Below are 15,656 nucleotides of genomic sequence, written 5' to 3'. Positions count from 1 at the left end.
TTGAAATTGTAAGAAATATGTTCTGAAGTTCGACATATTTCAATCAATATTACATCTTTTTTAAATGCCTTTTTTTATCCATAATAATGTAAAAAATCCCAATGATACTATTTATACCATTTAATTGTTTAAAATAGTTGTATTCCCTTTATATAACTATATTTTCAAACTGAAAAAATAACTTTGGAATAAAAAGAAATGAAGATGATTTTGTTTGTTGAATTTAAAAAATATTTTATTTGTTTGTTTGTTGCATGTATAAAAATATATAACTTAACAACTATTTTAACATATATAAAAAATTTCCTTAATAAAACTAAAATATATAAAATCAATAAAAAATAATTTGGTAAAATGCTGTGTCTTCCATAAACAAAAAATTTACAAGTTCGGTTTGTTTTGCTAAAATAGAGAGAGAGATTTATAAAACAGGACTAGAGCCGGGAACTCAATGCCTAACTTAAAGTTAATAGAAAAAATAAAAAAAAACTAACTCAAATTAATATTCAAAATAAATTATTGTAATTCAAAACGAAAAAAAATAAAACTAAAAATAAAATACTATAACAAGATATAGCACCATTTTGAGTCTTAGTTTCTAGCAGAACAACTTATTGACTATCAAAAAAATAGAAGAGAAAAAAGCTTACAACTATGAGTATCTCTATAAACGATAGATTATTGTCTTCCTTAAAATCTGGGAGGTTTTTTAAAAACTAATTGAGGTTTGTTTGTTTTGCTTGTTGTTTAAAATTAAAAATAAAAAAAATGGGTTTATATAAAATTAAAAAAAGATCAAACAGTTAACGATGATATCCTTTCCAGCGGAATGTTGGCGAGTTTGGTGGGCTGCGATGATTTCCAGCTTACGCAATTGTAATGGTACAATTGGAACTGGTGTGTTTGTTCAGCAGCGACATGCGCGAGAAGGATTTGTTGCATACCTTGCAGGCGTATTTCTTGACATCGACATGGGTTTGCTGGTGGGCACGCAAGTTGGAACGATCGGCAAAGGAGCGTGGGCAGTCGGGACATTGGAAGGGCTTTTCACCGGTGTGGGTGCGAATGTGTCCCTGCAACAGCCATGGGCGCGAGAAGGCCTTGCCACAGATGGGGCACTTGCAGGGCAGGGTGTGAGTGCGAATGTGCATTTTCAAGGCACCCATGGTGGTGTAGAGCTTGCCACAGTCCTGGCAGGCATGTTGTTTCTTTTCCTGGTTACATTCAGCGGCAGGGCAGTGGAATTGTTGGTGCTTCGACAAACCCATGGAGGTGGAGTACATTTTGTTGCATTTGTCACACTTGAAACGATAGTTTTTGCTGGCATTCTGAGAGGAGTTGGATGAGGAGCCACTGCTGACTGAGGATCCACTGCTGGTATAACTGCTGTGCGAATACACCGATGAGGCTGAGGAGAATGATGATACTCCGGAGCTATGGCTGGGAGTTTCATCAAACATGTGGAAGAGAGCTGGCAAGGGGATGTCATTGCGCACTGAAAGATCCTCAGGTTCGGAGTTCATGTCGGAGCCAGGGCTGGATGGTGGAGAAATGTGTTGATAACTGTAGTTGGATCTGGGTGAGGCAGCGGAGGCAATGGATGAAGCTGGTGAGGGGAAGATGGCCGACAAGTTGGGTTGATAGGTATTCCATAGGGCAGTCATGGGATTGCAGCCAGCAGCCATAACAAAAGCCGACTGATAGGGATTGGTGGTGTAGCCGGTGGTGTTGGCGGTCAAGCCACGCAAATGAATATCGCTGGGTTGGTATTCCATGCTGGAATCAACTTCAGCTGGTGGCGACAGCATGGCCGAGCTGTTGGACAAATCCATGACTGGTGATTGGAACGTAACCTTGGCTTCTTGGGCTGATGATTTGCTCGAAAGATTTAGGACACATTCACGCTTGACTGGTACGACATAATCCTCAAAACTGTCGTTAGCCTTGCGTTTCAGTGACAAATCTTGTGGCTGATCATCAGCTTGGGAACGCTTGGTCAGGGCCAAGGCTTCCATCTGTTCGTAGACCTGTTTGGGTTGTTGCAGTTCCTGTTCGTCCTTGACATAGATGATGGGGCGTTTTTTCAATGGGCAGCTTTTGTAGTTGGCAGCCATGTTTGTGTTTTATTTATTTTTTAATGAAACGTCAAAAGAAAAACAAAATTCCGAAATCAAAAAATTGTTGTTGTTGAGTGTGCTTTGCTTCTTTTATCCGTGTTGTTATGCACTGAATTTAGATCGTATTTTTCCGAAATCAAAAAATAAAATTTATTCGTATTTGATTTGAGTTCGTTCGCTTGATGATGTTCACAGTTTGAGCGTTTGTGTTGCTATGACAGGTTAGCTCTCTGCGCTTCCTTTTATATCCGGCAGACACGGAGAAAAGGTGGTGGATTTTCGTAGACACACTGATTAAACGTTCTCTTAGCTCTCTCTCTCCCCCTCTCTCTCGTTCCCTTGTTATTTGGATTCTTGTTGACATCAAAGAATTTCCCATTCCCTTAATTTGTAACTTCACCCAAAAAGGGCTGCCGGTGGTGTACATTCGGCTACCTGAGTTTGTGGCACCGTGCAACGCACTCAGCGTACCACACAAATGAGGGAAGTAAAATGCACACACACGCACAAATCTCGCATGGCATGTGCGTGCATTACTCAGTGCATGGCTGTGTGCGTGTGTGTGAGTGATTGGGAAGTTTTCTTATTTCACAAATGGAAAATACGCCAGAATCCCTCAATGTGATGTTAATCAAAGAAATCGTACATCGTTTTGTTATATCTCGCATAAATTCTTCTTGATATTTTACAAACAGCAACAAAAACAAACGACAATAACAACATCAACGTTTAGTTGATCGGTGGGAAGTCAGGTAAAAAGCGGAAAACAGAAAGAATCAAATTGTCACCAGCACCGCATGAACGTGGGGGGAGAAAAACAGGCGATTTTCCCAAAATATGCAAGGAGGGAAATTTTCTTATTACAATATCTCAATAGCCGATCATCTGTTGCAAATCTGGCGATATGACATGTGCCAAAATAGCAAAGGCAAAAATTGTTCAAGGATCTTGCAGAAAATATGTCGAAGAAGAGGAGGGTGATTTTTGTAATTTTTGTAGATTTCAAAATGTAGTGCTATCTGTGGGTATTTGGCTTTGAGGATCGAAACGCAGGAAAACTTTTGAAATCAGAGAGAGAGAGAGTTAAGATATATTACTTGCATTAGATCGTCTAAAGTGTTAATATGGATGACAAGTTGTTACACATAAGCGATAAGTTTCAGGGATGTAATTATTTTTTTACATTTTCAAAAAGGTGTGTTTAGGTGTTAAAAAATCTTAATGGTTGTTATAGCAAGTTAGAAAATATCGGTCGGTTTAACGCTTTTGTACTTTTGTAGAAGAGGTAGCAAAACATGTTGGGCGCCATTTGACACTAGATCTTATGTTTGTAATAATATTGAAATTTACCCAAAGAAGTTATGCAAGTTATGATTATTCAAAATTTCGACCTTTTGAAAAAGATGTGGGAACTTAAGTTTGTTACAAACATTAGGACGTGCAAACGTTTCAACCATTTTCAATTTTTCATAATGTTTTATACATTTTCTAGAATATTTTGAATTTCAGTAGCCTATATCTACTTTTGATGGAAATATTGAAATATGCCAATTTTGAAGAATATCCGTGATCCAGTTAACATTTTACATGATTTATGTTTATTCAAAACTTCGACCCTTTGCGGGGGAGATATAGGTAGGAGTTACCCATCTTTTAACACAATCAAGGACTGTTAAAAATATTATGATGTGTCAAGTTTGAACGAAATTCAATACTTCATTTACTTTCCATGAGATATAACATTTTTTTAGAGTTTGAATAATATTTATAGGGCGACGAGAAGGGGCAGGAGTAGACCGATTTTGATGTTGTGGAACCTTAAGCCTCTCTCAAATTTGGCACTGTTTTTCCTATATTTAATCTATCAATTCAATTTCAAATCAATTTTGATTAAAAAATTAAAATTTTGGATTTTTACAAAATATACCAGCCATGAACTGAGAAATGCAGTTCCGAGACATTTCGGGACGCCGAACTAGCAAAAAATAATTCTCTTGATAAAACATACCCCCCCAAACCCCCTTCATACAAACCTGAATTTGACCACGTTTTTCAACGTTATTAGCTACAATTGGGAGTATGGATTATAATTGAGAGCGCAAAACTCTCCATTTCGTATCGGACCAAGTCTGATATAAATATTACAATATGCCAGATTTAGACTATACTTTATATGAGATTGGTGATAATTTTTGAAAAATATGGTAATGTGCGTATTGTGCCATTTTCACACTTAATCTAATGCTGAAAATTAATATGAGGATTTGCAAAGTTTGCCCAAAGTTGAAGAGTTGGTCCATTCTTGTTCTACAAGGTAATTTTTTTTCTCTGAAAATGTTGCCCTTATGTGAGGGAGATTTCAGAAGGATTGGACTAATATTATTCATCTCCAAACTCGATTAAAGTGATAGTAAAGATACGATGTACCAAGTCCAAGTCAAATGTCCTAAACCGGATTTGGTAAAAAAAACAACATAGGGTCTAAAACCGCTATTTCTATGAGGCACGTTTCCGAAATATCAAATGATATGTAACCTCTATTGCCATATGGCCATAAGGTATAAAAATGCCAACAAAAATGGTCTCATTTCCAAACGGAATCAGCTATGATTAAGTATTTGGAGTTCTCAACTCATTCAAAATCGGTCCACTTTTCGGTATATAACCTAAATTTCGGTATTTTTCCAACGGAAAAAGCTATACTTTGGCATTACTTTGGTGTTTGGGATTCTTATTTAGAATTTCAAGCTATTATAGAACAAAATGAAACCGTGTCCGGCCAAATTTAAATTATTGTAAGACTAATGGATATTTAACATAGTGTACCAAAATAGGCGATACAGGTCCATTTTACGATAAGGTCATACCACCAGATATTCGATATTTTGATTTTTTTAAAGTCAAAGCACAGGCGAACGAATGCATTCGAACACATTTTCCAATTTTTTATTTCCTTATGTTGGAGTGTACCACTATGTTGCGAGACCCGATTTCGAAGGGTCTTGAGGCTTCTGTCAAAGGCCAAGATAACATTTTTGCACTACTATTTGATTTTGTTTTAAAAATGAAATTGACCAACATTTTCTAAATTTTTACACCCCTCAACACTATGCATTGAGGGTATGTCGCAATTATCGTCCGATTCTCACGAAATTGCATGGGGTAGCGTTAGGGTCAAAATTAAAGCCTATTGTTCTTAAGATGTACATTTAGGGGTTCAAATGGGCTAAAAATTAAATTTTTCTAATTTTGTAGACCCTATATAGGCCACAACTGAAAACTAATTGACAAGGAATTTCGCATCAGAAGAACTCTCTTCTGACAGGGAAGAAGTTTAGCATTTTGGATGACTATTGGATTTTATTTAACTATAAAATGGACCACAACTTTCGTGCGAAATTGTTTTGAATGCAACACGACGCAGGGATGGCAACTTTTCCGACGTAAAAAACCCCTACAGATAAGTTTTTTTTTTAAAACCATCAAAAATCGCTACTGACAAAGATTAAATAACATTGTAAAATACCACCACAAATCTCAACTGACTTAGACCAACAAACACTAAGAAAATTTATAAAAACGGCAAAAATAATCATTCATTACGCAGAAAGAGGGGAAAAATTATACATATATTCAATTAATTTTAAATAATTCAATTGATATATTTTAAAAATAAATACAAGTTTTTTTAATCTGACTTGAACATAAATCAAACAAAAACGCAGGGGTAATCAAACTTCACATCAACAAGACCTCATCAAAAAGAAGAACAGATCTCACCCACACTTACACAAATGTTTCTTAGTTTATTTCCAAACTCATCAACATCTACATAGAAATGTTCTTTAAAAGGCTTATAAAAGGTCGGCTAGTAATTCAATCTCTGAGTTTGCAGCTTGAAATTTAAACAATGTGAAATCACAATAGTGGACAACTAATAGGTTTATTTTCAAATTGTTGTTACAAGTAGTCTTCTTGTCCAACCTTATATGGGCTTGGTTTGCCTTAAAAGTGATAACGATAAACAATTTTGCGTAAAATCGGAACAACCTACCTACCTTAAACAGCCAAACTCGCTACTGTAGCGATTTAAAATAGAAAATCGCTATAACTCTTAAACAGTGGTTTTTATGCGTCAAAAATCACCACAAGTAGCGGGAAAACCACCAAATTGGCATCACTGACACGACGGAGTGCGTAAATATTAGCCAAATTCTCCGACTCAAAAAACCTAAGGGTAACATCTGGGCAGGGCTCTTTGACATTATTTCAAAAACGAAATCTTCCAAAATGAATTTGGATATAAGGAGACTTCGAACATATTGTAGTGTTGTAGGGTATCACATGGTCGGTCCCGCACGACCATAGCCTTTGCTTACTTGATTATTATTGTGGAAATAAGAATTGAAATTTAAAACGAGTTTACTGGCGCTTTTCAGTTTTCATCAATCCAATTTAGCCCCTATCTAAATAAGACAAAATTGTGTTTATTTTGATTGACAAATTTCTAAAATATACAAAGAATTCGGTTTTAACCATTTGATTTCCCGAAATATTTTTGATTGCATTCATCCCTGGAGTGTAATATAATGTCCGTCCGTCTGTCCATGTTAATTTATAATCACTCAACAGGTCGCAATTATAGTCCGATCTTCACGAAATTTAGAATGGAGGTGGGGCTAGGGTCAGAATAGAACCCTATTTCTTTTGGAGATGATTGCATAATATTCATCATAAAATTCCTGATTTTGCAATTGCTCTACAGGTCGCTATTATAGACCAATCAAAGCGGAAGTTAGCATGTGGCTAGGGTTTGGGGCTCGGCAGAACTCTTCCAATTTAGATGGTCATCGGGTAATATTTAGTGGGTGAAATAGGCCACAACATTTGTATTAAATAAAAGTTTTATCAAATTTTCCATTAAACCGCGAATATTTTTAATCCCGGCGAAATCACAAACAGACGAACAGGTCAATTCTAACCGTTACGTAAATGCCGATAGTAAATATATCGGTTATATATAGCGAAATATACACAATGTGTATATACAAAGGAAGGGAATGTTAGTTAGAATGCTTATATCTCAAAAATGGCTAGACCGATTTTAAAAAATTTTGTCAATTCAGAATGCCCTCCTGTCATTAAAATATAAAATCTAAAAAAATCGCAGAAAAATATGCCAATAATAATGTTAATTTAGATTTTGTAGCATTTTGTGATACTTTTTTAATTTTTTCATATTATCACATGCGATTTTTTCAATTTGACTTTTAATATTTTGTAATATTTTTTCACCTTACAACACAGGTTGGGGTTATTATATACAGATTGCAATTATCGTTCGATCCTCACGAAAATTTTCACAAGGGTAGGGTTGGGCTCACAAGGGCTAGGCCTATAGTTTTCAAAGATGTCCGCAATATATTAGGGGATTGAAATGGACCAACATCTACAAATTTTCCTGATTTTGCAGCCGTTATAAAGGTCACAAATAGAAACCAAAGGACACGAAATCTCGCATAAAGTTAGAGTTAGGACAGCGGGTACAATGGACCACTAATTTTGTGTGAAAAAATACCAGCATTACGTACAGGCGATATCCGAAATACACAAAAGGCGAACTTCTGGCTTTTTATGTTGATTTCGTTGACGAATATAGCCAAATATCGTAGATAAGCATATCATATAGATGAGTCTAAATTTGGAGATACAGAAGGGCCTCTTGCAAAATATTTAGGGTTTCAAATGAACCAAAAGCAGAAAAAAATCGTGATTACACAATTGAAGCCAATCGACACGTCTGAGAAGAGAGTTAAGGACAGATAAGAATTCTAGCCTTTTGGATGACCATAAAATGGACCACACAACTAAAAGCACGACGGTATACGTAAATATTGGGCAAATGTAGCTGGTGACATAATTTCAAAAGCGAAATCTTCCAAAATGGATTTGGACATAAGGGGACTTCTAACTATTGTTGTGAATATCTGAATAAAATTTTATACCTTAAAACTAGTGTTTAAGTTTATTTTTGCATGGTTTTTATAATACATGGTTTTCTAATATGCAATTTCAGTATTTTGAATAGCTTAACAAAGGTTTATGTTATTAACACCATGATTTCCTAAAATTCCACTTTCGATTATTTCAGAAATATCGACATGATAAATGATAAAAAATATTATAAAATACTAATCCAAAGAGGAAATTCCCGGTTTTCTTAGTAATAAATTTTCCCCAAGTTATTTATCAGGTATATAAAAAATATATGCATTATTATTATTGCCCAACATCTTCGCATACTCAGGTGGTTTTTTTTTTGGGAAATTCTTCTGTTTTGCTTTGGTTTTTAGTTGATATTTTTATTTTCCATTTGGACTTTTCCTGTTTTCATTTATAAAAACCAGTGCATGTACTAAGGGCTTGCATCATCTTATTTTTATAATCCTCATGGAAAAAAACCAAAATTCGTCAAAGGTTCAGGTGTTTATTGTGCTGGGATTTTAACATTTCCGGAAATTTCCCTTATTTAATTTTCAAGTAAATAAGCCCTTGGTTATTACCATCAAAGTTTACCCAACTTGGGAAATATTTATATTAAATATTTCCCCGCTACGTTTTCATATTTTTTCGGGTTTTCATCGAAGATATACCCAAACTGTCTTAGTTAAATTCCACAATTTGTAAAAATTCCTACCAACAGTGCCGAAACGTATAAATGATTAAGATATTTCAAATATTTGCTATGGACATTCCTTCAACGATCAGTCTTGAAAATACTAAACTCTGCTTTTATAAAGCCCCATTACCGATTAGAGATTTAAACAACATTGTAGACTTTTTCGATATTAATTAAAATCCTTATCCGCATATTTGCCGGAAATCCATTTCCTCTTGGTCACTTGAAAATACGTAAAACCCCTTGTCGTCATTGTTATTTCCATGGCGGCCGTTTTGGAAATCCTATTCGGATCAAGAAAATCCCTCTAAACCAAGATTGACTTTAGCTAATCCAAATGTGTCGATTTTCATATTTTTGGTGAAAGATTCTTATTGTCTACTTTGTAGATGGGAAACGTGGCAGTAAGATTAGGATTGCGAAGAATATTAAGTACTCTTTTCTCTCATGTGATTTTCTTACACATTGATTGGTGAAGAGCCGTATTTAAAATGATTTGGAAAGAAAGAATTTTTAAAACTCTCGATACCCAAAGCCTAACCCAGGATTCGAGGAATGCTTTCTAAAACTGGATAGCAATTAAAAAATAATAAATTGAACTTTGATTTCAGAGTGAAGAGCCGTATTTAAAATGATTTGGAAAGAAAGAATTTTTAAAACTCTCGGTACCGAAAGCCTAACCCAGGATTCGAGGAATGCTTTCTAAAATTGGATAGCAATTTAAAAAATAAAAAAAAAGTTCAACGTCAACATTTCTAGCATTGGCATAGATTCCCATATCTTATTACTACACGTTAGTCTATTCAGATTTCATGTAATTAAGAAATTTTTAGTAACTTTATTTGGCGACATTCTTATAAATATTATTCATGGGACAATTTGGCACAAGTTCTTCGAATTTAGCCAACAATTTTAAGTCGATTTTTCAGGTTCTTCCATCATCTGTCTTTCCATGTCTATCTACCATCCGATTTGATAATGAAGCTATCTCATAGCCTTAAAATGGTGGGTATACAAATTTTCTCATTCCGCTTGCAAATACCCGACATAGGCACCATACAGAACATAAATGTAGTACCATTTAATATTTTTCGTACAATTATAGTACACATTTCCAAAACCACATACATATCTCAAACCTAGACCAACATACACCTCAGTATCAAATTTCGGGATTCTAGCTCTATAGCTTCACCCAATACCCAATTTAGTACCACTTTTTCTAACAATTATGGTACATATTTCCAAAACCATCTTCTTACAATAACAACAAACACCAGTAGTGTAATCTATATCAAATTTAAGGATTTCAGCCCTATTTATTCACCCAATGCCCAATTTAGTGCTTTTCGAAAATATTATCCCTTCACCAATGCCCAAATTGTTACCACTTTGTACTTTTCGAACAATTATGGTACACATTTCCAAAACCACCTCTATATCTCAAACCTAGATACCAAAAGAGACCTAGATATCAAATTTAAGGATTTCAGGTATATTCCTTCACCCTATGTCAAATTTAGCACCATTTAGTACGATCCGTACAAATGCAGGACTTCTTTTTCAAAACATCGCCTAATCTCAAACACAGATACTATCAGTAATCTTAATATCAAATTTCAGAATTATATCTTTGCCCCTTTCACCCAATATAAACCAGCAAAGAAAGTCTTAAAATCGGGCGGGGCCGACTTTATGATATGATGATACACCACTTTGCTAATTTAGAAGAGCTCCGCATAACAATTAAAAGTTTTTATGGGAGAATTCTATCATACACGCTATGATTATAATTATAATTTGAAGTTCAAAAGACTAAATACGCCGAAGCATTTTATTCTTTTAAATTCGGACTTAAATTGCCCATTTGGTGCACAATTAATTTGAAAAAGGATAAAAATATATATGGGAGCTATATCCAAATCGGAACCGATCTCGATAAAATTTCTGAGATGTATTTGATATATTTCGCTGAATATCGTTGTTACGGAATGCATATAACGGCTGTGGGCAACAAATATAACAAATCGGATGAACAGTATATATGGGAGCTATAGCTATATCTGAACCGATCTTCACCAAATTTGACATACTAGATTCTAGACTCAGTTTGGTCGTAAGTGCCAAATTTCATCCCATTTGGGCAAATATTAGACGTTTGATGCACACTCAAAGGTAAATCGGACGAAGTTATATATGGGAGCTATATCCAAATCTGAACCGATCTCGATAAATATTAGCAAATGTATTTCTGAGCTGTATTTTATATATTTCTCTAAATATTGTTGTTACAGAGTGCATATTACGACTGCGGAGGAAAAATATAACAAATCGGATGAACAATATATATGGGAGCTATAGCTATATCTGAACCGATTTCGATCAAATTTGGCATACTTATTTTCAGGTCCAATCTGATCGTACGTGCAAAATTCCATACTATTCCGGCTGATATTACACGTTTGGTGCACAATAAAAGGCAAATCGGACGAAGATATATATGGGAGCTATATCTAAATTTTGACCGATTATCTCCAATTTCAATAAGGTTCGTCCTTGGGTCAAACAAATAATTTGTGCAAAATTTCATCTGGCAATAAATGCGAACTGTACTTTGTTTACAAAAATACATGGACAGACGGACGGACGGACATTCTCATTCTTTTTGTCCAATGCAAAGTATTCAATTTTTAGTACTTTGTGTTATCTTTTAGTACGAATTTCCAAAACCCCAAAATCATCATAATATGGACATACAAGATTTTTCAAAGCTTCCTCCACTGGTCGCATTTTCTTTGAACACCATTTTGAAAGCTTCACTTTACCGACAGTAATTTTATTTCCAACGCCATTTCCACTGTCAGTCATGCAGACAAAATCAACACCCCCTTTGTTTTTGGTGTGAAAGAAAAACTTAAAACTATGTTTCTTTTTCCAACCCTAGTCATTAGACCATAACCTTGGTCATTCATAGGCAACATCAAAATAAACTCCACAACCGGGTCTTTGATGGGCAGCACATGCCACCATCATAATTTTACATTTATCAGCCAACAGTCGAGTATATAAGTGACGGAGTGAGTTGCTAGGTGACTGGCGGGTAAGAAATATATTCTTACTTAGCACTCAAATACACCCCATTTATGTTTCTCTTTAGCACTCCAAATTTTAACGTTATGGAGAAGAGCACACGGTCGCTGCCCTGTCATTAAAGACTGCCTCACTGCACACATGCAGGTATCAGTCACCTCTGCTGCTGCTGCTGGTGTGTTGTTTCATTTCCCACAGTGTTTCCCCACACAAAACCAACTACCTTTTGTCTATTTTTGGGAAAATTTCCCAAAATGAAATTCCTATAAGAAAAAATTTCCATCAATACTCGGGGTGGTTTTCCCCATTTACGCAGTGGTGATCAAAACAAAAGGTACAAGACGCACACAGGAGATTCTCAAGTGTGAGAAGAAAATTGTTGCAGATAGCCCCAGCATTTCTCTTTTCTTTTCGATCGTGTTGAGCATCAAACCACCACTGATGGCACCCTAATTTCTTCGTCGCATCGTTGACGACATCGTCATCTGTGTGTATGATGGAATTATGTAGGGTGTCATATCGTAACTCAATGCATGTCTACATCTGTTGTTGTTCCGTGGAACTCTAAGAAGTTCACAGAGGTATGGCAGTATTGTATTGTCTTGTGATTGTTTTTGTCATTGCTCGTCCATGGGATGTTTTGGGGAATCGGTATCTGAAATTGGGAAATATGTGTCAATATTCGCATATTTAAGTGGGGTGTGTGTGAGTGTCTGATGATGATGATGCTGCTGCTGCTGGTGTGAATGTCTGCCTGTTAAAATGATCTGGTTTCGAGTTAGTGTAACCAAATCTATTCAAATTAGTTTTTGAGGATTTTTTTAAATGTCGCTCTGCTGCAATTGGAGAATCATTATTTTGTCATTGTGAGAAAATCCAAACAGTTTGATGAAATGCTAATCGTAATTATTGCTGGCTGATACTTTTGGCTTTCGTCATAACTCAGATGATGTAAAGAACTTCGGATAGTATTAAATTCCTAGAAAAAATCACATTAATTTTCTTAAAACATCACAAAGCGCTATTTTTAAGTAAGATAGAAAATTGTATTGAACTAAAAAATTCAAGACAATTAGTTTGTAGAGGCCTATTTTTGAATATCCTCGCCATGAGGAAATGAAAACATTGGATAATATGTAAAAATCCTTGACTACATCGTAATATGGGCCTGTATCTAACACTTTTGCTATTTGTCAAATATCCATTGAGAACTCTAAATAGCAAAAATTGTAAATTGAGAGAGTTAACAAGTTAAAAACAAGTAAGTTCGGCCGGGCCAAACTTTTAATACCCTCCACCATTTGCAACGAATTTGGAAATTTTCAAAAAATAAAGTCCTTAAAAACTGCTGTTAAAATTTTAAAAATACCGAATATAGCCGTTATATTGGGGTCTATATGACGTGGACATACATACACATTGTTTGTCATAAGCCATTACCATATTCAAATTCGAAACTTGAAATAAAAGGTGAATAATGTAGCTAAAATCATCAAAATATCGTATATAAGGAGGTGCCGTTAAATTGGAGCTGTGCGAAGACCTAGACCAGCATAGACAATTTTCTGTCACAGGCTGTAGCATCCATTACGAATTTCAAATATCACATCTCAAACAATTTCGGTTGGTATTGTACCTAAAATCGTCAAAATACCGAATATAGGGAGGTACTGATATATGGGGCTTATACGAAGACCTGGACCCGAACAGATAATTTTCTGTCACAGACTGTAGTTCCCATAACGAACTTTAAATACCAATTTTGAAACAATTCCGGTGAATAATGTCGCTAAAATCATCAAAATACCGAATATAGGGAGGTACCGTTATATGGGGGCTATACGAATACGTGGACCTGCACAGACAATTTTCTGTCTTAGAGTGTAGTATCCATTTTGAACTTCAAATACCAAACTTTAAATTACTTCCGGGAAAAAGGTCGCTAAAATCATCAAAATACCGAATATCGGGAGGTACCGTTATATGGGGGCTATACGAAGACATGGACTTGCACAGACAATTTTCTATCTTAGGGTGTAGTATCCATTTGGAACTTCAAATACCAAATTTGAAACAATTCCGGTGAATAATGTCGCTAAAATCATCAAAATACCGAATATCGGGAGGTACCGTTATATGGGGGCTATATTAAAACGTGGACCTACATGGCCCATTTACGAACTTAACCTGCCTGCTGGAAAAATAAACATGTGTGCAAAACTTTAGCCATCTATCTCAATTCATTCGAAAGATAGCGTGATTACAATAGACAGACGGAAAGACAGACAGAAGGACATCGCTAAATCGACTTAGAATTTTACGCTGATCAAGAATATATATACTTTGTTGGGTCTGACATGAGTATTTCGAGGAGTTACAAACGGAATGACAAAGTTAATATACCCTCCATAGTATGGTGGAGGGTATAAAAACAAGCGATACTCTTCAAATACTTGAAATCGGAAAGAGTCTTTAAAACAGGTCCTGACAGAGAGTTGAAATGTTATGTTCTCTCAATTTTGTAGTTCTCTGATTAAATTAGGAGTGTTCTGTGATTTAATTGAGAGTGTAAAGTTAATTACACTCATTGTAACACATAATTTGGTTAATAATATCAAAATTCCTAACGTCGGACTGTACGCTATGCCGAAATGTCGCACTAAATGAGCGCCCTTAATACCAAGTTATAGCTAATTCCGTTGTGTGGTTAACATTTTTAAACTATCTTAAATCGGGGGCACCTTTGTATGGAGCAAATAAAAAATGCACTATCCAAAATTTTGTCATCCTTTTAAAAGTTTGACTATACATATTTAGGAAGAATTTCAGACCCTACATATCCCATATTCTTTATAAATAAACATTTTGAAAAGTGTCAAGATTTGTGAAAAGGTCAAAGTTAAATGTAAAATTAGCTAGGCTGCTATTGATATGAAATTCATATGAAGAAATTAAGAGAATATTCCAAAATTTCCCTTGGAAATTTGAAGGACTTACTGAGCTATAATCACTTACGATTGCTCTGTTCTATAAGAATTTTTTTCACAATTAAAAAAATGAAATCCGCAGGAATATATTTAAAGTAGATTTAAGGGATCCAATTCCAAAAAATAAATTTCACCTCTTCGATATTCTATTAAATTCTATTAATTTAATTAATTTTTCAATATAATATTTATTTCTATAAACATTTACCAAACTAATATCGACCTAAATTATATTCTTTAATTTAAATTGACCCTCCTCTAAAATGTAAAATACAAAATTTAATATTCCGGATAATTCAGCCCTATGACTTCATTGCATTTCACACATTCTGTCCATCACTCTAAAACCCAAATAATACGTTTGGGAAACTAGAACTAGCCTCTATAAAAACTTAAAAACCCACTTTAAAAACATGCCACGGCCGAAATTCTCATCGAGATGAAAAATCAAAATTCCCCCATAATTCACGTGAGAAAAACACGAGATCGCTGCAACAAAACCCAGGAACCTTTAAAAATTCTGTTGATGACAAAACCCACAAATTTATGTCGCATTCAGGAATCAATGTGGTGCATTTGCGTGGGAAGAAGTAATTTCCAAAATTGTTTGCAAAATACAAATTGAAAATTTTCCTATTTCCGTATTGAATGTGGGTATTTATACCTACAACAAAACCACATTAGGAGTGATGGGAAAATATTTTACTTCCCGCATAAATGCGTAATAGTAGTGTTTCGCGCACGCTCTGTCTCTCCCTCGCTCTCTGGAAATTGGGAGAGTAC

General features: G+C 35.1%; 1 protein-coding gene across 1 annotated transcript; it reads right to left on the bottom strand.

Moving 5' to 3' along the window:
• Nucleotides 1–208: 208 nt before the first annotated feature.
• On the bottom strand, nucleotides 209–2,343 carry LOC101901458 (protein snail). The gene has a single exon (XM_005179461.4). The coding sequence runs from the start codon at nucleotides 2,112–2,114 to the stop codon at nucleotides 867–869; it is 1,248 nt and encodes a 415-aa protein (XP_005179518.1). The 5' UTR covers nucleotides 2,115–2,343; the 3' UTR covers nucleotides 209–866.
• Between the last annotated feature and the right edge of the window lie 13,313 nt (nucleotides 2,344–15,656).

Source organism: Musca domestica, unplaced genomic scaffold, assembly GCF_030504385.1.
Source record: "Musca domestica strain aabys unplaced genomic scaffold, Musca_domestica.polishedcontigs.V.1.1 3, whole genome shotgun sequence".
Taxonomy (NCBI): domain Eukaryota; kingdom Metazoa; phylum Arthropoda; class Insecta; order Diptera; family Muscidae; genus Musca; species Musca domestica.
The sequence above is the reverse complement of the archived record's forward strand: the minus strand, read 5'-3'. Positions and strand labels throughout refer to the sequence as shown.

Coding starts and splice junctions, on each gene's coding strand:
- LOC101901458 (XM_005179461.4), bottom strand. CDS start 2,114: ATGGCTGCCAACTACAAAAGCTGCCCATTGAAAAAACGCCCCATCATC.